Below are 23,224 nucleotides of genomic sequence, written 5' to 3' on the forward strand. Positions count from 1 at the left end.
TAATCCATCTGCAGGCGACTGGGAGATTTATTTTTTGTTCATTGATGATTTTATGACACTGTTTGGGTGTGCGCTGGTCCTCATGGGAAATGCAGTCTTCCTTAAGAAAAACACTACCGCTTTTGTCCAACGGCGGCGCTAAAATTTACCTAACTGAAATGTTGCAATTTGTTGCTTTAAGTGGCACTAAAGTTTTATTTTTTGTAATTATTTTTTTTATCACTGTGAATGCCATTTTACCAGGTTTGCACAACAATTTGCATTGAAAGTGCCCAGAATTCAATTTTCCAAGAAAGTTAATCCTTTTGGGGCTTTTTTGCAGACATGTGTTCTCATTAATATGCAGCTGACTGGATCCATTTTGAACACTCTTTGCTCTCACGATTGCTCTTGAAAAAAATTAAAAAGTAGGAAACCGGCAAATTATAGTTATGATAAAATGAAAATAATAAACATCCATTTCTTTACCTCTATTACCTATGCTTAATTCAGAGTCATAGTTTGTTTTATATATTTTTCATGTCCTTGGATTTTGCACTCTTATACATACTTCTGCCTTGCATACCCACCCAATAGTACTCTCAAACCCACATAACAAATTGTGTTGTGTCAGGAAGGGTATCCAATCTAAAAAATTTGCCAAACAAATCATGCAAATGATACACTGTGGCCATCCATGACGGGACAAGCTGAACTTATAACGATGTGTATTTTATGTATTCTTTGACAAGACTTTTTTGCTTGTCTTTTAGGAGGTGTACAGAATACCAAAGAAGACTCAAGTTGAGAAAGAAGCAAATGGTAAGTGAACTCTACGTTTCTCAAAGCACTTTCCTAATTATTTTTGGAGTCACCACATAGTCACTACATTGTCTCAAACCAGATCGAAGTCGAGATCGTGACTCAAATTTGACTCCACGCAACACCTCTGGTAGTCGAGAACGGGAAAGGGAACGTGAAAAGGAACGGGAAAGGGACAGAGACCATGACCGAGATTGGGACAGGGAGCGAGACAGAGAAAGGGAGAGAGAAAGAGATCGTGACAGGGAGCGCGATCGAGACAAAACTCCACGCAGCACCGAGAGACGGAGGCGAAGGTCCACATCCCCACCCTCTTCCTATGAGCGGAGCAGCCGACGCACTGAGGAGCGGTAAAAGTTCCCATCGACGGGAATGTTCGGCCTTGTGCTGGATAGGGTGACGAGCAGTGTGTTTTGTTCTTTGAATCGTTTCAGGTTTGACCCATCAAAGACACCGAGGGGAGTTGGCAGCAAGGAGCGCAACAAGCTGTCTACAGAGGAGCGCAGGAAGCTGTTTGAACAGGAGGTCGCTCAACGAGAAGCCCAGAAACAGCAGCAGCAGCTTCAGGAGCAGCAGCAGCAGCAACTCCAAACTATGGCCTACGACCCCGCGTTGGCCTATGCCTCCACTTCTGGCTTCATCACCTACCCACCCGGATACCCCCTGCAGACATTTGTGGATCCCACCAACCCCAATGCAGGCAAAGTACTACTACCCACGCCGACAGCTGACCCCACCTTGACCTATGAACAGACTACTTCCCAAAGACTTGTCTCAGATCTTGGGCTTCCATCGCCATCATCAACTTCACAACCCGCTCCTGTTTCTAATATCTCTCAGCACATCACCTCCGCCAACCTCACCCCTGCTGACGACCCGCAATACGCCCAGCCTGCCGTCGCAGCCCAGGACTCGAGCGTGTCTGTCCTCTCCGTGCCTGCCCAGGCGGTGCCTCAGGTCCAGGGCCAGCAGAGCTACACCACTCTATGGGACCCCGCCACCCAGCAGGCAGTGACCGTGCAGACGCAGCCGACGCAGCAGTACACCGCGGCCCCGGCGCAGGGTCCCACGCAAACGGCCATCTACTACCAAGGGCAGCCGTGCCAAACTATCTATAGCATCCCTACTGCATACCCTCAGACCAACACTCCAGTCATTCAGGTAGGCTAATAATCATATTACATAATTACTAACCCCAATGGGAAAAACATTTTAAGTCACGCCTAAGTATAAGTCGCATTTTGGAGGAATTTTATCAGAGATCAAGAACAAACGTACCTTATAGTAATATTAAAATGGAGAACAACAGGCTAAATAATTATCTGTTAACGTAACATAAGCAATAATTCATATAGCTATAGCAACACAACATGTTCACCAAACTCTCCAGCTGTCTCAGAATCATTATCAAATCCATTAAAGTCGGAAGACAAAAAAAGTATGTGTGTTAAGAAATGGAATGTTGTGCCATATGAAACAACAGAATTGCTTGAGTCTGTTGCATAGAAGTAATGAAGCATATGGTACAATCTTAATGCAAATTCTTTCCAGTTAGATTGAAAACCAGAATTTATCAGATTGAATGTTTTGTTGTTGTTTTTTTTTTATACAAATATCTAATGTGATTTTTATGTGCTTTTACAGGCATACTCTGACCCTGCAGCCAGCTACCTACATGGGCAAACAGTGTATCCTGGACATCAGCAGAATGTGGTGGTGCAGCAGGGAGGCACAGTCACCACCATCGTTACTTCACAAACTGTCCAGCAGGTAATAAGACCACCTTAATCCAACATACCTTTCTAAATGGTGTCTAGAAATTAGGGATGTAACTATTACATATTTTTGCACCCGAGTCAGAGTCACCTGATTTTGAAAATACGCCGATACCAAGTCCCGATCCGATACCGAAAAAACAATTTTTTTTGTTTGAGCAAAAGTTCCATGTATGTTACAGTACAGTCACTGTACTTTTTACAGTATTTCCTCCATGTTTTTATATATTTTGGCAAGTGTTTCTGGATTATTTTGATACTTTGAACACAAAATCTAGGCGCACAGACCTGTGAGGTGGACGTGCTAACCACTGTCCCACCGTGCAGCCTTCATAATGTGAATTTTTTAAACACAAGAATAACGTTACAAAAATGGTTGTCTTTTTTGCACCTTTGATCATAGCGCTACAGAGCCTTCTCTCGCTAGATGAAAGTTAGAAACGTGTCAATCATCATTAACTTTAAGTATCAAATGACCAAGAAAAAAGTTTGGTCGCACTGCTTAGGAGGGAGGCAAGAGGCTGTGGTGCCGTTTACATGGTGACTCTCTGAGAATACGAAAAATTTAAAATTTTTATTTATATGGTTCCATCTCCATTCGAACAATGTTGCAATCCCGCATGAAAACGATGTAGTATTTGTGCCAGGCCCTGGGGGGGTAGTGCAGATTTACAAGGCATCATCAGACAGCCAATGATGCACTTTGACCCCAACAACATCCTCAGCCCGGAAGGCAACATACCCGCCCACTCCAAGCAATGGCATTTGTCTTTAGCTTCAAAAGGCACAAAAATTGAAACATACAACATATTTAAATTGAAAATACTATAAAAACAGTAAATTAAAGCCGATGTTGTGCCATATTTGCTGTTTTTAACCTAATAACAATAAATCAACAAGATGGCATTACCATTATTAACATTCTGTTAAAGCGATCCATGGATAGAAAGACTTGTAGTTCTTAAAAGTGCAAGATATAGAAATTTTGTATTAAAACCCCTCTTCATTTTTTCGTTTTAATAAAATTTGTAAAATTTTCAATCAAAAAATAAACTAGTAGCCTGCCATTGTTGATGTCAATAATTACTTACACAATGCTCATGGATGCTGAAGCCTATAAAATCAGTCGCACTCAAGCGCCAGCAGAGGGCGACAAAACTCCGAAAAACACAACAAGTACACAATTCACTGTGCTGTCATTTTAATCTGTTTGAGCGGGGCATTTGTGCGTTAATTGCGTCAAATATTTTAACGTGATTCATTTTTAAAATTAATTACCGCCCGTTAACGCGATCATTTTGACAGCCCTAATTTTTTTACATCAAAAACTCGATTCTATTGCTGTAGTTTCTGACTTTTTTGTAACTCCCCTTTTGCCATTTGATTGCGCAAAAATACCAGTACTATTTTATGAAGGTATAAACATATATAAATACTAGTGCTGCAACGATTAATCGATTAACTCGAGTATTCGATTAGGGAAAAAAAATATTCAAATTAAATTTTGTTGCTTCGAGTATTCGTTTAATTAAAGTGGCATTGTAATGGTTTATTTTGAAAGTGTTTGCATTTAGTTTTATTGATTAGGGTGGATACACTGCCCTCTGGTCTGCCTCTTTTCACATGGCTGAATCCAACTGCTCCCTGTTAAGACCAACGTAAGCTCAGTTTTTGTTTGGGCTAATGTTTTTTAATGCATTCAGAATTTAGTTTATAGGTATATTTAGCAGTTTTTTGTGGGAATGTGTCTGAACCATTTGTTAAGAGCATTGTAAAAAAAAAAAAAAACCTTTAGCATTTTATAGCATTTAAGCAAGCGGACTTTTTCTACGTAAGTTACCCAATTGTTCTTTTGTTGTACATCGATCCTCATTTTTAAAAAATTATACCGTTTGAGGCTCAGCTCAGATATTTTAATTTTTCATGTTCCTTATCCGATTACTCGATTATTCGAACTAACTAGTCCATCCATTAATCGACTACTAAAATATTTGATAGCTGCAGCCCTAATCAATACTATGCAATAAAAGCATTTTTCTCAAATGCAATTATATACATTCAGGAGTGGTTATAGTCCAGTTCTTTTTTTCTTTGATTTTGGAAAAGTCCTTTTTTTGATTGTTCACTCCGTCTGGATGTGCATTTTTCCCAAACTTTCCTCCTTTATATGGCTCATTTATGTCCTTAATGTCAATTAGCCAATCGGTATCAATAATGAACTAACACAGTAACATATTATTCCACTAAGTTAATTTTCCCCCCCAAAAACCCAAAACATTTCACTGCGACAACTACGATATGGAAGAATTTCAGAAATAAAATCAATACGTTGCAGTGCTACATTTGGTCACTAGACGGTGTGGTGTACATGTACACGTAGTTCTCAACTGTAATGAGAGCTGTGGTTAATCACGGAAGACTTGTAACCACAGTTGACAAGTACTGTTGCTACAATCTTTCTTATATGAGGCCCATTTTCCATAGCTGGCCAAACAGTAATTCCAGGTGGTAAAGTGAAGTCCACTTTCTTTCCTCCAGGAAATGATCGTACCCAACAATGTGATAGATCTGCCCCCTCCTTCTCCCCCAAAACCCAAAACTATCATTCTACCTCCGAACTGGAAAGTGGCCCGGGACCCTGAAGGAAAAATCTACTATTATCATATTACAACAAGGTGAGTATTGATGTATGTTTCAATAGGGGGCCTTATATTGTATTATAAACTGTCACTATTCATTTCCTTCTCTGATTTCCGACTTACTTTTTTGTCAGGCAAACTCAGTGGGATCCTCCTACCTGGGACGGAAGTAGTGATACCAATCTGGACCACGACTCTGAGATGGACCTCGGTACTCCCACTTATGACGAGAACCCTTCCAAGGTGAGCTTTTACAAGGCGCATAAGAGCTTTGTTCTCAATGTAAAAACAAAAAAAAAATCCTTCTGTGTGCATAAATCCACTGTGTTAAGGATACTTCCTCTTTGCTTTTTTTTTTTTTTTTTTTTTTAATTCGCTTCCCAGAAAGTTAGAGGTTGAATGCGAAACATGATTATAGCGTTTGTTCTTTTGGGCCATTTAGGATGTAGCGTTAGTGATTGCTTTCAGCTGCTTTTTATGGAGGAAAGCAAACGACACATGTACAGGCGCTTTAATGAGCTCCTACTCACATATTTCTTTGTCAAAGACTCGTCTCTAAACTCTGACTACTACTTAACTGGATGTGCCCTTGGCTCACATTCAAAAAAAATTGAGGACAGGATCGTCTCTTCTTGTCTTCTGCTGCCTCATTCGTTTTCCCTTCTTTACTTCTCTCCCTTCCAGGCATAATTGAAAGCATCTGGGTGACCCAGTAGATGTTTTGAGTTTTATTTTTTTTCTTTCTTGTTGTTGTCTCTCACTACTTGGCTTAAAAAAAATCTTGAAAACAAACTTAGATGGATGTTTACCCAAAAAGAAACGCAACAAGGTCATTCAGATTTCTTTCCACAGCACTTGAAGCTGTGACACATGTTCTTGTTATTATAAACTACTTCACTGTACCAGCAGTGTGCTATTTTTTTTTTAAATAATCACTTTTGGCATCTCAGCTGTTCTGGTCTTCTTCACGGCGGTCGGGCCGAATGGAGTTCGTGCCAGGATGTCCATGCTTTGTGTCAGGTGCTGTTTGATGCACCCACTGACCTCCATGACTACTGTTGGGCCGCCAGCTGCCATGTTAGATGGGGGCACAGCTGTAATCTCTGGAGATTTTAATTATAGATGGCCACTACAGCACTGCTTTTTACCTTCCATGCGGTCATAACATCTTCTTTTGCAGCTGAGAAAACGTCTGACGGAAGTTCAAATTACACCTTTAAAGACCTTCGCAAGATTACAAATGAACCTGAGGGTGTGCAGCCTGTTAAATGTTCTGTTTTGTTTTGTTTTGTTTTTTTTTTAAACACAGTTCTCAACCAAAACAGCTGAAGCAGACACTTCCAGTGAATTGGCAAAAAAGAGTAAAGAGACATTCCGCAAAGAGGTGAGCATGTGTTCCAGTTTGCTAATTTGGTCTATGCTTTTACCATCCTTTTTATAACGTCAATTTATGTGTGTTTCCGTTACTCAGATGTCCCAGTTCATTGTGCAATGTTTAAATCCTTATCGGAAACCAGACTGCAAACTCGGCCGCATCAGCAACACGGAGGACTTCAAACACCTAGCAAGAAAGGTACCGTTTAACAGGCCTAACAATTGTCTTTATGGAAACTAAACCACAGGTTCTCAAAGTGTGGTATGAGTACCGCTAGTGGTGCGTGAGGTCAGTTGTATTCAATTTAAACTGAAGAACATTTTAGAAAATTTCTTTTCAAAGAAAATATAAAGAACTTCTCTTCAAATCAGTCCTTTTTTTCTTTTTCATAGAACATTTTTTTTCTCACCAGAGTAAGTCATAAGCTACCATTGACAGTGCTAGATACAGCACTGGAAGTCACTCACAGCAGAGGGTGCGGAGGAACTTTTTTAGCGTTTCCCATCCAAAACCAGCCGTTTCAGTCCAAATTTGTCATGCCAGTGTGTTTTTCTCCATACAGTACAAGGCGTGCACGATGGCAGTTCACACGCATGCTGGATAGTTTATGTATTACTACTACGCGTTCTATTTCACCTAGAGTGTGTGTTGGAGTTTTTGTATTGGAAATAAAATCACCCGTGTATTATAACGCAAATCAGTGCAGCAAGAAGGCGCAATGACATGCGAACACATTTGAAAACTAAAAAGTCAAATAACCCTCAGTTTAACACCCCCTTTTCACAACACCAAAATTCAACAGTAACAACAAACAATAATATGGCTACAATGCAAGCATGTCTTACCTATTTGAAAAAAACGAAGGTAGATAGAATTATCATAATCGTCTTCATTTTCGAGCTCGAATTGAATTTTAGAAAATGTCGCTGTTTTTATTAGGAAAAAAATGCTAATTCGTTTTTGTGCCATGTTAATGCCTCCTGTCAACAGTTAACTTTTCCAACATGACCAGACGCAACGTGTCAGGTGGTGACCATGTTATTATTTAAAAAAAACAAAAAAAAAACACATTTTCTACATGTATATTTAGTCCGACTCGACCATGTAAGTGAAAAACTGCGAACTAGTGTTATACCCCTCCACCCCCCATTTTTGACGTACATTTTTTGGGGTGTATATGATATCAATAATTGTATATAAAACCCTATAAAGCCGTGTTATTATTAAAACATTAAAACATTGTTTGGATGTAAAAAAAAACAATAATATAAATAACATACATAAAATAATGTAGAAATAATTTAAATACATATGGCGGAAAACACAGACAAGGCTGAAAAAGCAGTTTCTCCTCTTGCACCCCTCTTTAAAAGAAACTGCTGTATTTTAAGCCAAAAGAACTGTTGTGTTTGATAAAACAATGTGTCTGTATGCTGCCATATCAGATTCATGGCGCATTAAGCCCCCGAACTATTTTTAATTTGTCCGTTTCACCCTCGAGACCCCCGTTTACAGACGTCGCGCAACTGCTTTTGTTTCAACCCAGCCATAGAAAGATGGTAAGTAATTATAATTATTATTCGAAATGTCTGTCATTTTCAGCTTAGAATCATTAATTGATGTCTAATATTTAGTTAAAAAAAAAAACGACTTTAAAAAATTATTCACTCGACTATTTTAAACTTATAAACAAATTACGTCACAACGAAAAAAATTGTGTCTGTAAATAAGTCACGGACTTAAATAATATATATAATATACAGTGGTACCTCTACATACGATCGCTTCGACACACGAACTTTTCGACATCCGACGTAAAATTTGACTCGCCATTTGTTCCTACATCCGACGACATGCTCGAAATACGACGACAATGGCAGCACCGCAGACGAATGCACGGCGGATTTTCTTGTGTGACAAATCAACACTGGTTTCAGAAAAGGTTGGTACAGGTGGTGAAACAAGGAAAAAGTTGACGCTTACCTTCTAAATGAAGATGCAAATGACAGAAAAATATGAGCGTAGGGTGGGCATCCGTGAAATGGCTCAACAATACATCTCCACGGTCCTCCTCCGACCATCGTTCGCCAGTCTTTATAAGTTAAGCTGACAATTCTTATTGTGGTAACATCTCCAGAGAAATCGCCAACTTCGCCACGTTTTTATCATTTATTTCACAACTTATTCAAAACAAAAACACCTTCTGTCTGCCGCAATTGACGGTGTTAAGAAAACATTCAAAGTGAAAGTGAAACTCAAGCTCACCGGTCTGCCTCTGGCACGTCAGCACCGCGGTGCGTTCAGGGTCAGCAAAAAAACGTCCGCCACATTAGAACCCGATTCGTTACATTAATACAGGAATTATTATTATTATTATTATTATTATTATTCCGATTTTGATTTATAATTTATTTGTTTTGCTATGTGTAATTGCCATTTGTAATAGTACCAGCAGTATTTTTTAAGGATTTAGTGAAGGTTTTTGGGCTGTGGAACGAATTAATGGAATTGTAATGTATTCCTATGGGAAAATCCTGCTCGACATACGACCATTTCGACTTACAAACAAGGTCCTGGAACGGATTAACTTCGTATGTAGAGGTACCACTGTATACGGTAATATACCTTAGTTTTATTTTTTTTTTTTGGTTACTGTCACATTTTCCTCAATAGTTTAGATGATAAATAATCGATCCAAACAAAAAAAAATTGGGGGAAAAAAACCCCTTTGAAAGGGTAGATATATGAAAAAGAAAATCTCGACCACTGCTTGATGTCTGCGATTTTTGCATCGCGACCCTTGTTATATTACCATGTTTCACCCATAAAATCCCCCAAAAATCCGGCTGTGGCCATTCAAAGCTCTGTCTTGACATTCGGTAATACATGCTACATGGAGTTTTCGGATCGAAATGAGGTATGTACGCGATAATATCTCGTTGAAATCATGGCGTCTTTAATTATGCCCTCTCATGCTCTCACCTCGAGTTAGGGGTTTTCTTTTTAAAAAAAAAAAAAAAATTAAATGCCCTCCTGTTCAAAATTTTTCTTCCCACAGAAAAATGAGATGTTAAGATTTCCAACAATTTTGAAATTTGGCCAAATTGGGGGTCTCAGAGCGGAATTTCAAGTCACCTCAGTGTTTTCCGCCATATAGAAGTACATTCATTCTCTGACACTCTCTCATATGATACGTGTGTGTAAGTGTACATAAATACATTACGTAGATGTAAATAAAATGTATATAAATGTTTTTAGAACTCTTTTATTCTAATAACAAGATACTTACAAGAAGATTACTTACAAGAAAAAATCTGCGATGCACTGAGGCCGCGAATGTAGTGAGGGATTACTGCAATCGCTTACTCTTTAAAGGATTAAAGCTCTTAAATGTCAACTTTGGAATAGCTGTCCACTGTATTGACCACTGTCCCTGTTGGGGGTTAAAAAAAAAAAAGGTAAAACTTGCCTTCGTTTGTTTACCGCATTGACCTGTGGCTCATTTTTTCCGGCAGCTAACCCACGGCGTCATGAACAAGGAACTGAAGGCGTGCACCAACCCAGAGGACCTGGACTGCAACGAGAACGTCAAGCACAAGACCAAGGAGTACATCAAGAAGTACATGCAGCGCTTCGGCGCCGTGTACAAACCCAAGGAGGACACCGACGTCTACTGATAGCACACGTCTGCCTTTCGCCTCCCGTGTCCCCCCCCCACATCGCTTTATTTATCATTCTCCTATTCACCCCGAGGGAGGTCTCAGAGTCAGACGGGGGTTACCACAGACTGATTGAGTTTTACTTAGTTATGGGGTTTTAAACGGCTACAAATGAAGAAACAGCCAACTTTGCTCCTTTTGACTCTTTCCACGGTTGAAAATGGATCAATGAACGGCCTGCTTCATTTTCTGGTGCTGCTTTTAACTGTGCAGGTCCAAGCTTCCACTCGTCGAAACGCCTCCCGGACTTTCGAGAGTCGCTTTCCCAACTTTTTCCCGCTGCAGCACCACAACGTGTGCTGCTCATCCATATTTGATGTGCCACGCACTCTCCTCACCTCCTCTTCTAACTGGACCCCAGGCAGAAGAGTGTAGCATTGCAGTTTTAACTTATCCACGTCATTTTTTAATTCAATCTAATGTTTGCATAATGAGCTCAGCCTTTTTATTCCTTGGTGTCATAAACCATGGCAGCCTATTGCATTAATTGTTGATAAATTAAATAGTTTTGGGAATGTTTAAATTAACAAGACACTTTGTAAAATGACTATAATTTCATGGTTCTAAAGTGTAAATATGTTATATTGGTACCAAATGTGTATGCAGGAGCCACAAGTGACCAGCTCGACTCTCTTCAAGATTTCTCACCCTTGCCGGCTCCATGTCAGCACAGGGTAGACAAATTCTTTTTTTTTTCTTTTGTTTTTAAATGTAAAAAGTAATTTTCACCCTACTCGACTGTAAGTATTGTCTAAGCACATTGTCATACCGAGTGTACAAACGTTTTAAAGATAATAAACTGTTTTTTTTTTTTTGTAGACCTGCGGGACTTACAGCGAACTTGAGTGAAGTTTACTCGGGTGTCAGACCGAAACTTCTATTTTATCTTCCTGAGCTTTTCATATAAAAGCCAGCAAAGAGGGATATCATTACAACTGCACTTGCACAGAAGTTGCAGTAAAGTAATTGAATAATTCTTTGTATAACAGCATGATATATTTGGAATTTCTTAAATTTCTGAACAATTTGCATCCTCTTTGGCTCTTTAAGAGCCAATGACAATGATGTAGCTCTTTTCATCCTACTGTGAATTACTGTCAATAATAGCCAATGAGTTAATAATTTGAATTTAATTTGAATACATGCCCGCTTTGTAGTTCTGAGATTGTTGGTTCAATCCCAGGCCTGATCTCCTTGTGTGGAGTTTTCATGGTCTCCCCGTGCTTCCCTGGGTTTAAACCACTCCAGTTTCCTCCCACATTCCAAAAACATGTATTGTAGGCTGATTGAATACTCCGAATTGTCGGTAGTTGCGAACGTGTGAGTGAATGGTTGGTTGTCTGTGTGTCCTGAGACTGGCTGGCAACCAGTTCGGAGTATACATGGCCTCCTACCCAATGTTAGCTGGGATAGGATCCAGCACCCTTGCAACCCTCATGAGGATTAGCATTTCAGAAGAAGAAGAATGAATGAATATTTAGCATAAATGCCCTCCCCAATTGTAAGATGGCCTTTTCCTGAGATAGCAAAGCATGCCTATACCAATATGCCATAGGGCTGCAGCTATAGATTATTAAGTAATCAATGTATCAATTACTTAGTTTGAGTAATCGGATTAGGGACATTGAATGAGGCTTGCTAAGATTTAAATTTCAAAACAAATTCTCAATTTTAAAAAAACTAGAATTGCACTTCCATTTCACAAGAGCAATAAATGCTTTAAAAATAAACTTCCCGAGTTTAGACTAAAACTGTATGAAAATTAATAAATGAGGATTGAAGTGCAACAAAAGAGCTACAGTATTGGTTCGCTTGCTTAGCAAAGGTCCACTTAAATGCTTTAAAATGCAGTTGTTGTTGTTTTTTTTCTTTCTAACAATGATCTTAATACATAATCCCACACAAACTGCGGAATATATGTCGAAACTAAATTAGACATGCATAAACAATCATATTAGCTCAGACAAAAACTTAAAACCATATGCTGGTCTTAACAGGGAGCAGCTGGATCCAACTATGTTAGATGAGTTATGTCATATTCACTGTTACCATTAGAGGGCAGTGTGTCCACCCAAATCAATCAAACTAAATGCTACCACTTTCAAAACCATTACGACAGCACTATAAACAAATTTTCGAAGCATCAACATTTGATTTGGTCTTTTTTCCTAATCGAATTACTCGAGTTAATCGATTAATTGTTGCAAACCTAAGATGCTCTGTCCACCATGCTTCATGATTGGGGATAATACTTGGTGTGTTGTGCCATTTTTCCTCCACACACGGTGTTGTGTATTGAGCAATTCAAATTAGTTTTTAATCCGTCAACGCTGCAGATTTAAGTAGTAGTTCTGTGGAACATAAATCCTATTTAGTAATCTAAAAAGTGGCTAAACATGTCTTTTTTTAAGACTGAATTGGCTTCTTCTTGGTGTTCTCCCATAAACACTCTAGGTCAAGTGGCCCGGTTTCTATTGGCTCAGAGTAAATTATGAAAATATTATTAAATATGACCCTCACAAAAAGTTTGAGTTCAGACTACATTCTGTTGCACCTCACAGCTTCAACACTAGATGGCACTAGTCACTTAAACTGCCTCTCCATTTGCTCGGGTTAAAACCTGACAATTTATTGAAATGGAGGAAACTAGAATTTCAGTTGAATGAAACTATGAATTTTCATGTGACATAAGGTTATATTTTAAAAACTAATGAAAAATGCATACATTTTGGCCAATTTCCTTCAAAAGCTGCTGTGGTTGTAAATATTTACAAAATGTGTGGCTAACACAAACATGCAAAAACAGAAAACAAAAGTTGAGAACTATGTTTAAAATACATAGAGTAGAAGAAATAAAGTACAGTTAAGAGGCATTTTTAGTAAAAAAAATAAAATAAAAGAAATTAGCCTTGGCGACAAAAAATATGGTCCATTACGATGGTTCAAGTTTGTTGTTCTTTAAAGTATGGCCATTCCTTGAAAGAGAAGCAAGGCAGCTGAACTGTATTTATAGACAATTTGTCCAACCGTGAATGGATTGATAAACCTCAATACTTTTAACGATACTCGTGTAACATGTTCCAGCTTTTGCTAGTTTACACATAAAGTCCTGACCTCAACCCAAATGAAATCCTGTGGCATAACCTCAAAAGAGCTATTCACAGCAGGCATCCCAGGAATTTTGCTGAACTGCAACATTTTTGTAAAGAGGAAAGGTTCAAAACTCATTCAGCTTGTTGAGAATGTGTTATCTGCGACTAAAGGAAATGTTTGGTTGAGGTCATTGCCACCTAAGGAGGGTCAACCAGTTATGAAATCATAGAGTTCACTTAATTTTTCCTCTGTCCCGTGAAGTGGTGTAAAATAGTTCGAGACTCATGATAAGGTAAATGCTTAGTAGTAGAATTGTTTAGCAAGCCCGCTCTTGTCTAGATACACCTGAAATCAGATACACAACATTATTACCAGCAATTCAAATATCTGATAACTGACTGCAAAAATTGGTTTCAACACCTAAGGGCTAATTAGTCGCTGTATCGACAAAATAATTCCTAGTCGACTTTTTATGTCCCTGCTCAATTAATGCTAAAGTGAAACATTTCAATTCAGTGTCGAAGGCCTGCAATTGGATATTCTAGTACATTTCTGTGTCAGCACTGTTAACCCTTTCAGGGACGGTGGTCACTACAGTTGTCATTTGTTCAAAAGTTATCTTTAGCTTAACTCATTCACTGCAAGCTCAATGTAACAGAGCATGTGTTATGGCAGTAAAAAAGGGGAATTCATGTTGAAAACGCCAATGGACGGCAATAGACGTCCACTCCATTTCAACTGGGAGGGGCTGGAAGCGATAATTTATGAAACAAGACAAATAAAATAAAATTTCCCAGAGCAAAAAACACACATCCACATTTATTTGATTTCATGTCTTTTTTCCCAATTTATCTGTTTTATTTCTTGAATTTTTTTTTTTTTCAATTAATTTGATTTTATTATTTATATTTTTTAATACTCATTTTTTTTTGTGTGTTACTTTCCTTGCTTATTACAACTGGTTTTTGTTTTCAAAATTGACGCTTCAATTAATTCATTTTACAGTGGTATGAAAAAGTATCTAAATCTTTTGGAATTTTTCACATTTCTGCATAAAATCGCCATCAAATGTGATGTGATATTTGTCAAAATCACACAGATAAAAAAAACAAAAAACAATGCTTTAACTAAAACTACCCAAAAATGTATAGATTTTCATATTTTAATGATGATAGCATGCAAACAATGACAGAAGGGGAAAAATAAGTGAACCCTATGCCTAAGGAGACTTAAAAAGCCAATGAAAACAATTTTTTGCCAAACAATTTAAGTCAGGTGTGTGCCCAATCACTGATGAGTGATTTAAAGCTGATGTGCCCACTATAAAACACACACCTAGGAAGAAATGTCTTGATGAGAAGCATTGTCTGATGCGCATCATGGCTCGGTCGAAAGATCTGTCTGAAGACCTGCGACCAAGGATTGTTGATTTGTATAAAGCTGGGTAAGGAAGGATACAAAACCATCTCTAAAAGTCTGGATGTTCATCAATCATCAGTCAGAGAAGTTGTCTACAAATGGAGAGAGTTTGGCATCGTCGCCTCAAAATATTAAATGTGATGGTTCACTTATTTTGACCATTTGTCATTGTTTGCATACTATCCTCATTAAAATAAGAAAACCTATGAATGTTTGGGTGGTTTTAGTTAAAGCAGACACTGTTTTTTCATCTGTGTGATTTTAACAAAGATCAAATCACATTTGATGGGGATTTTATGGAGGAACTTGAGAAATTCCAAAAGGTTCAGATACTTTTGCATACGTACCACTGCAGATAAAAAAATGTATATAGTTTATTTCCCATTGCAAAATATGCGCGGGCAACCCTAACACCATTACTGAATCTCAAATGGGGGCTGCAAAATTTGTCCCATAGGCCTCAATTGGCCCCCACGGCACAAGTTTGAGACCATTGCCTTATAGGAATGTAATAAAACATTTAAGGAGGGGGGAAAAAACAAAAGTTTTGCATGAAAATGTTAATGTAGAACAGTCACTTTGAGGGGAAAAGTTTTATAATGCATTTTGCAAGCTTGTGCACAAAAAAATGCCCGTGAGGGTCTCCAGCCAGATGTTTGGCCACAATCTGGAATCAATGTGAGGACCTTCATTAGAGACATTAACTCATTGGCTGCCATTGACGACAATAGACAGACAAGTCATTTGAACAGGTAGTGTTGGCAGTGAATGGTCATGTCCAACGAGTACCAATGAAGGCAAGAGACGTCCAATTCAATTTTAAGTGGGAGGAGCTGTCCTTCAGCCCAAATAGATTTGATGTCTTTTGCCATCATTATTAGGTAGAAACATTTTCCATGTATTTTCCCCCACTCATTATTCTGTACAAGTGGCACTGAAATGTACACAAGGGCGTAGGTTTGCAAAAGGACGGTTGGGACAAAACACTTCCAACCTTTCAGGATGTTCAAATTGTCCCCACCAAACTTATAAGCAACTTTATTTGCATTATGTAATGACTTCAGTTATGTAGGGCATTTATATTGTCTTATGTTTTAATTGTTGTAATTGGCCCCACCCTTATTAACTAAATTATTTTCCATTATGTTTAGATTTACATGTACATCTTTTCACTTGCTGAATGTGCCGGTCTATTTTTTTCCTCCGAAACGCACATTTGATTGACTGATGACTTGACCCTCACACATGCGCACATTAGATATTAGAGATATGAGAAGTTTTTTTTCAGCCAGCAGAAGCCATTTTTAGAAAGTAAAAAGACATCATTGTTTTGGAAGTGGGGAAAACTCCATTAATTTTGCTACTGTAGGTCCGACCTGCATCAGTGTTAGCATAACATTAAACTGTGTGAACTTGCTAACCTGCAAAACTCAAGTAGGAAGTTGCTTCGAGAGACATGTCCTTCTCTTTGTGTTTTCTACTGATAACATTAAATAAACTATGAGAAATGTAGTGAACTCTGCTGGAAACCATGGAACTAGAAAAACTTTAGCAAGAAACTGCTTAGAGAGAGGGGGGTGCTGCATAACCTCCTATGTAGCTCACACAACACAACATACACACAACAATCATAATTAATTTTGTACATTAAAAAAAAAGTGTTTTTGGGGGGGATGCCTCGAGCTACCCACACTAGCTTTGTGATTGACTGGTTGATTGTGATCGACGTCATGAGCACCCCTGAATTAGCATATCTAATCTACCTCATATACAGTGGGGCAAATAAGTATTTAGTCAACCACTAATTGCGCAAGTTCTCCCACTTGAAAATATTAGAGAGGCCTGTAATTGTCAACATGGGCAAACCTCAACCATGAGAGACAGAATGTGGGAAAAAAACAGAAAATCACATTATTTGATTTTTAAAGAATTTATTTGCAAATCATGGTGAAAAATAAGTATTTGGTCAATACCAAAAGTTCATCTCAATACTTTGTTATGTACCCTTTGTTGGCAATAACAGAGGCCAAATGTTTTCTGTAACTCTTCACAAGCTTTTCACACACTGTTGCTGGTATTTTGGCCCATTCCTCCATGCAGATCTCCTCTAGAGCAGTGATGTTTTGGGGCTGTCGTTGGGCAACACGGACTTTCAACTCCCTCGACAGATTTTCTATGGGGTTGAGATCTGGAGACTGGCTAGGCCACTCCAGGACCTTGAAATCCTTCTTACGAAGCCACTCCTTTGTTGCCCTGGCTGTGTGTTTGGGATCATTGTCATGCTGAAAGACCCAGCCATGTCTTATCTTCAATGCCCTTGCTGATGGAAGGAGATTTTCACTCAAAATCTCTCGATAGATGGCCCCATTCATTCTTTTCTTTACACGGATCAGTCGTCATGGTCCCTTTGCAGAAAAACAGCCCCAAAGCATGATGTTTCCACCCCCATATATCACACTGGGTATGGTGTTCATCGGATGCAATTCAGTATTCTTTCTCCCCCAAACACGAGAACCTGTGTTTCTACCAAAAAGCTCTATTTTGGTTTCATCTGACCATAACACATTTTCCCAGTCCTCTTCTGGATCATCCAAATGCTCTCTAGCGAACCGCAGACGGGCCTGGACGTGTACTTTTTTCAGCAAAGGGACACGTCTGGCAGTGCAGGATTTGAGTCCCTGGTGGCGCATTGTGTTACTGATAGTAGCCTTTGTTACTGTGGTCCTTGCTCTCTGAAGGTCATTCACATAGTCCACCTGTGTGGTTCTGGGATTTTTGTTCACCGTTCTTCTTATCATTTTGACGCCACGGGTTAAGATCTTGCATGGATTCCCAGATCGAGGGAGATTATCAGTGGTCTTGTATGTCTTCCATTTTCCAATAATTGCTCCCACAGTTGTTTTTTTTACACCAAGCATTTTACCTATTGCAGATTCAGTCTTCCCAGACTGGTGCAGGTCTACAATTTTGTCTCTGGTGTCCTTCGACAGCTCTTCGGTCTTGGCCATAGTGGAGTTTGGAGCGTGACTGACTAAGGTTGTAGACAGGTGTCTTTTATACCGATAAGGAGTTAAAACAGGTGCCATTCATACAGGTAACGAGTGGAGCCTCGTTAGACCTCTTTGACAGCCAGAAATCTTGCTTGTTTGTCGGTGACCAAATACTTATTTTCCACTCTAATTTGGAAATAAAGTCTTTAAAAATCAAACAATGTGATTTTGTTTTTCCCCCCACATTCTGTCTCTCATGGTTGAGGTTTACCCATGTTGACAATTACAGGCCTCTCTTAAGCCTTTCAAGTAGGAGAACTTGCACAATTGGTGGTTGACTAAAGACTTATTTGCACCACTGTATATCATTATTTCGGTTTATATGCGTGAAAAATGTAGCCCTGACCCCCGTTCACCCAATCCGCTTGGTCTTATTAATGTCCCATCCCAAGCAAAAAGTGTACATAAAGGTTGTGCTGTAATATTGTCCCTACCAATATTGAGACCAGACCTACGCCCTTGAATGTACAGTACAATAAATGAAGGGATTAATTCAACGTGAAAGTTGGAAATGAGAGTTGAAAACTACGTTTGAAGACTCAGAAATAATAGGAGCCAATGTTCTAACCTTAAACAACAGGTGTCAAACCGACGATCTGTGGGCCAGGTGTGGCCCCCTTTGTCATTTTGTGTGAGTCATGAGCATCAAATTCATGTTTTTAAAAAAAATAATTGCAATTTAAAATATAAAAGTGTTTTTAAATTAAATAACACGAGAATATTTGCTTTTAAGAGGCTCCAAGAAGAGGATTCGGACAATTTTTCAACAAAGCACTGACCCAATGCTAAATCAACGATTAAAAAGTTTTTGATTTATATGATCATAGATTAGTTGAGTAATCGCGGCAACACTAGTTGGCAGACATACTAGACCCCAAAGGAAACTATAAGTACGATGTGACCCGAGACAAAGATAAATTTGACACTCCTGCCCTTCAGTAGTGTTGTATGTGTTGAATGGTGCGTGACGCCGCCTTGGGTCAAGCAGTCGAGGTTAGAAAGGCAAAGGAAAACATCATTAACTGATTGAAACTGGGAGGAGCATTCCTGCTCTCGATTTTCATTCTGGTCTTATTGCATACGACTGTCACCCTTCAGTGTTGTTTAGAAAATGATCTGATGCATTTAATGTAATCCCTTGATAAGGTACTGCACAGTACAGATTTGACTTTCTCACCCCTATCTGTGTAATCCATCAAGTTCGTATGACTGACAGTGAGAGGCCATTTTTACAATTATGTTGCCAAAGTCAAGTCAAGCAAATAAGGTGCACGAGTGACGAGAAAATGTCCGAAATACTCAATAGAGGTGCTAAAAAAGTCCAGAGGCTAACTGGTGATTCAGACTCACTTTGCCAGTTGAATCATCAGCTTAAGTAACACAGGAAAGAAAGAATATTTAGTGATTTGACGTCATTCGATTTTTTACAAATCATTTATTTACTGAATAACACAAAAATAAGGCACAGTAAAATGAAATATATACAAAAAAAACCCTACCGTGACTGGCAATGAAAACGACCTGAAGCATCTAATAGTGTCGCACAAGCTCGTCTTGGAAGTGAAAACTCAAAATGGTGGTAAAAATAAATACAAAAACCCAACAGGGAAGATGTTCTGTGTGTATGTAATCCCTTTGGACAGCGTGCTACTGTGCGAAATATTTGGGATATTTACAATCACCGTCAAGAAGCGCTCAAAGTAATGTTACTATTAAACTACTACATTCTTGGTGTTATTTAAAAATACCAACAACAAAACAATATAACATGACAAACAACCATAAGGACATTTTAAGTGTTTTATGGCCACAATAATCTCCTTTATGCATGCATTCTACTTTTGAAAATTTTCCTCCTACAATGTCATACGTGAGCTCACGATGAATCTTTCTTGTGTAAAATAAAAATGGCCTTCTATGTAGACATCAAATGTGACGAAAAACATTGTGAATACAAGCATTCATTTTCATAATTCAGACTTAAAAGTTGATTTCTACTTGAGAAACTACAAGAAAAGATTCTTCCTCCATCTTCTGTACCGCTTCTCACGAGGATCGCTTGGATGCTAGAGCACATCCCAGCTAACAATAGGCAGGAGGCAAGGTACTCCCCAAAATGGTTGCAAACCAAGAATGTATAGACAAACAACCTTTCATACTCATATTCACATCTGTGGAGAATTTCGAGTGTTCAATCAGCCTACCATTCATGTTTTAGGGATGTGATAGGAAACCGGATTACCCATAGAAAACCCACGCAGGCATGGGGAGAACATGCAAACTCCACACAGGAAGTCCAGGGTTCTAGATTGAACCCGTGATCTCAGAACTGTGAGGCAGACGTGCTAACTACACATCCCCACCGTGCTGCCTGACTCCTCATGTTTTTCTAAATTGTCTTAAAAATGATAGTGCCAAGAAAAAAAATGCATCGCTACTTGGAATTGTGTAGTTATGTGAGAGTAAATGTGTGAAAACCAGTAAAAGTGAAGTAAAAATGGCAATTTCAGTTCACATTTGCTGCCAAAATGAAAAGAAAATTCATTTGTCAAGTTTTAGAGTTTTAGAATTGTCATCATCAAGTACATATCACACAATTTTGTGTTAGCTGACAAAAGAATGAATAAACAGTCTGTCTGTAGTATGATTGTAGAATCCTAGTGCACGATCTTTCAATAAGAATATTGCTGATAACAAAAGGAAATTGTTACTGGAGCATCTGACTGTTTAACATAATTTTCCGATGAAGGCACTTGTGTGTGAAGATCCTTAAACCAGATTACACTTTAGGAACACAAAACAACCACTGGCACGCTGCATAGTCATAGTGGGTTTGTGTATACGGGTCGTGGGCGGTTGCGGAATCACACCACCGAGACGCCCTGCGCGGGGCTACTGATGGCCGAGACCACGTCGGGCCTCTCGATGCGAGCTAGCGCCGAGCAGAGCAACCCCAGGGTAGAGGTTTCCTTCAGGGCCCAGTTGGAGAGGAGCGTATGCGCGGGGGCCTCACCGCGCCCAAACAGGTCCAGCTGTTCGGCCTCGTACCCCAGAGCCTGGCCCAGTTGCCGCCAGCCACGGCCCGCTCCCTCCTGCAAAAGGCGTTCCACTTCTTCTTGTCTGTGAGGCGGCAGGTTGATGTACAGGCGGGTATCTTGTTTGCTGTCCCTTTTTGTACCTTGGGGACAAAAACACAGCAACGTGATCACTTTGAAAGCCTATTATATACATGGTATCAGTACAGTACAGATACCCCACAACTGGGTGTTGGAATCTGTATCGAGAGCCAAAAAATGGTATCGGTGCAACACTAAACGCCTTTTCACACTAGCATCAGCCCAGTATGAAGAGCGGTCCATGGCAAGCGCAAAATGGGAGGACCAACGTAGCCTGACGTAGACGCTGTCAGGAAGTGAAAAGCGGCAAGCATATTTACTATAGTCCCAAGAATCAATGCATTTATTTTAAGAATTATCTTTTTAAAGATTTATTATAAGAAAGTTCCTATTTCTAGGAGTAGGGGGCATTGTATTAGCCGTGTAAAGCGCTTGTTTCGGTGAGAAAGTGAAAAGATTTTGTTGTTGTTTGTGAACTACATTTCTACACAAACACGCATCGGGGTCCCATTTAGCTTAGCAAGCGGAGGTATGAGAGTCATTTGTTGAGTGTCCTAGAACACGCGAAACTTAAAAAAAAAAAAAAAAGCGCATTTGAATTTCGTCGGCCGTGATCTGTGTGTATCTGCCTGCCGAAACAGCCTGATAGTAGAGATATAAGTATGCCTGTTGTTGACGTCAGCGCGGCGGTGCTTGGAAAATAGAATAGAAGTCTCTATTTTTGGCCCCACACCTTGGCGAAAATTCACTCAAGACTTTCCACTCAGTCCAAAATGACTGCCGCCGAGAATTCCCCTCCCACATACACAATGAATGGGTTGCCGCTAACCCTTCACAAAAGGCTGCCGCTAGCTTGAAACAGCCTTAAATCACAGTAACAGGGTTGCATTTAGCAAGGTTGAAATATCTGTATGTATGTATGTATGTATGTATGTATATATATATATATATATATATATATATATATATATATATATATGTATATATTCGTATATTTGTATATTATATTTTTATATTCTTTTTCTTAAGAGTTGAAGTTACTACTGATCTAGAGGACAAACTCCCTTATGTAAATAAGTGACTAATAATAAATCCAGTCTTTCATGTGATTCTCTGCTTTCTTCTAGTACCGTGATATAAAGGTTATAGCAACGTGGTTGCGTGCATGTTGTGAGACCCACGCTCCAGGAATAATAATTCATATTTGAAATATTATGTTCATTTTTACACCGTTACAAGAGATAGCAATCAAACAAATAATAATAAATTTTAAAAAAATGTCATTTTGACAGGTTTTTTTTTTAGATTCAATTTGGTCATTATGGGTGGTGGGACAAGAGAAAAATGTAAAAGCGAATGCATAAAAAAATGGAAGAACCTCCGAGACAAGTATGTGTGTGCTCGGAAGCAAATGGCCACACGAAGCAGTGACCCAGCCGGCCAAAAACTGCCAGCTTTTTATTCAACACTTTATGTCGTATTTGTGGTTGTAGGACATGGCAAATAAACGGACATAACACTGGACAGCGCAGCTTGCTGGCTTCCATCCGATGCTAGAATTCGTAATGTGACTGCCAGTCTCTGTGCAGTCAAACAGACCAACTCAGCGACTTCCGCACTCTTCTGCGTCGCCTGCGCCTCAGCATTTGTATGATCAACATTTGTTGTTCAACGTTGATGAGCTAAAGATCCACATTCAAACGTTCCATCTCCGTTGCCATTGTTCTCTAACCGGAAGAAAACTTAAGGAATTTGACAAGAGTCCCCCAAAACTGCACAAACACAACGCAACACCTCTCTATTGGCTTGGCGGTGAATTACAGAGCAACGTGTTCCCTTGCCGCAGAATTATCGAATGCTATTTTACGGCGTAGGGTCTACATCCTCGCTACGCCGTTACCGCAACGCAGAAGCATAACTTAGGCTTTAGTCGGAATTAACCGTTTAAGTACCTCAAAGTACCCCCTAAATTTCAAAATAACTATCTAAAAACATGTATTACACGTCATATTAATGAGATACCTTAAAAAATAAGATACCTTGAGATACGCTGTGTTAAATTCTGCTATATTCAATAACTATTTGGGCTTTACTCGCGAGTGAGTCGCCTTGCTGAGAGAAAAAGGTACTGTGGAAAGAGTAGGGAGGCGAGAGAGGGGGGATATCATGGCCGCTCAGGTCGGCTATCTTAACGCGAGCCCACCATCCGAACTAAAAAAAATAAATAAAAAAAAGGG

The 23,224-nt window shown here is 39.2% G+C and overlaps 2 protein-coding genes across 3 annotated transcripts in view; one reads left to right on the forward strand and one right to left on the reverse strand.

The window, feature by feature from the left end:
- Positions 1–14,254, forward strand: part of setd2 (SET domain containing 2, histone lysine methyltransferase) — a 42,193-nt gene extending 27,939 nt beyond the window's left edge. Inside the window, exons 14-23 of one of the 2 annotated variants that reach the window (XM_057834255.1) lie at positions 753–801; positions 884–1,151; positions 1,236–1,506; positions 1,642–1,962; positions 2,446–2,571; positions 5,115–5,251; positions 5,350–5,458; positions 6,525–6,599; positions 6,687–6,788; positions 10,106–14,254. In XM_057834255.1, coding sequence (XP_057690238.1) covers positions 753–801; positions 884–1,151; positions 1,236–1,506; positions 1,642–1,962; positions 2,446–2,571; positions 5,115–5,251; positions 5,350–5,458; positions 6,525–6,599; positions 6,687–6,788; positions 10,106–10,267 — 1,620 coding nt within the window. In that variant the 3' untranslated portion in view covers positions 10,268–14,254. Of the gene's footprint in view, positions 1–752; positions 802–883; positions 1,152–1,235; positions 1,963–2,445; positions 2,572–5,114; positions 5,252–5,349; positions 5,459–6,524; positions 6,600–6,686; positions 6,789–10,105 lie in introns of both variants that reach the window. The other variant, XM_057834254.1, reaches the window with a different exon arrangement.
- A 5,041-nt stretch (positions 14,255–19,295) lies between these two features.
- The window catches only part of nradd (neurotrophin receptor associated death domain), a 37,226-nt gene continuing 33,297 nt past the window's right edge, over positions 19,296–23,224 (reverse strand). The window contains exon 6 of the mRNA XM_057834917.1: positions 19,296–21,049. Within this exon, the coding sequence (XP_057690900.1) occupies positions 20,736–21,049 (314 nt within the window). The 3' untranslated portion in view covers positions 19,296–20,735. The remainder of the gene's footprint in view (positions 21,050–23,224) is intronic.

Source organism: Corythoichthys intestinalis, chromosome 4 (genome assembly GCF_030265065.1).
Source record: "Corythoichthys intestinalis isolate RoL2023-P3 chromosome 4, ASM3026506v1, whole genome shotgun sequence".
NCBI classification, from domain to species: Eukaryota; Metazoa; Chordata; class Actinopteri; order Syngnathiformes; family Syngnathidae; genus Corythoichthys; species Corythoichthys intestinalis.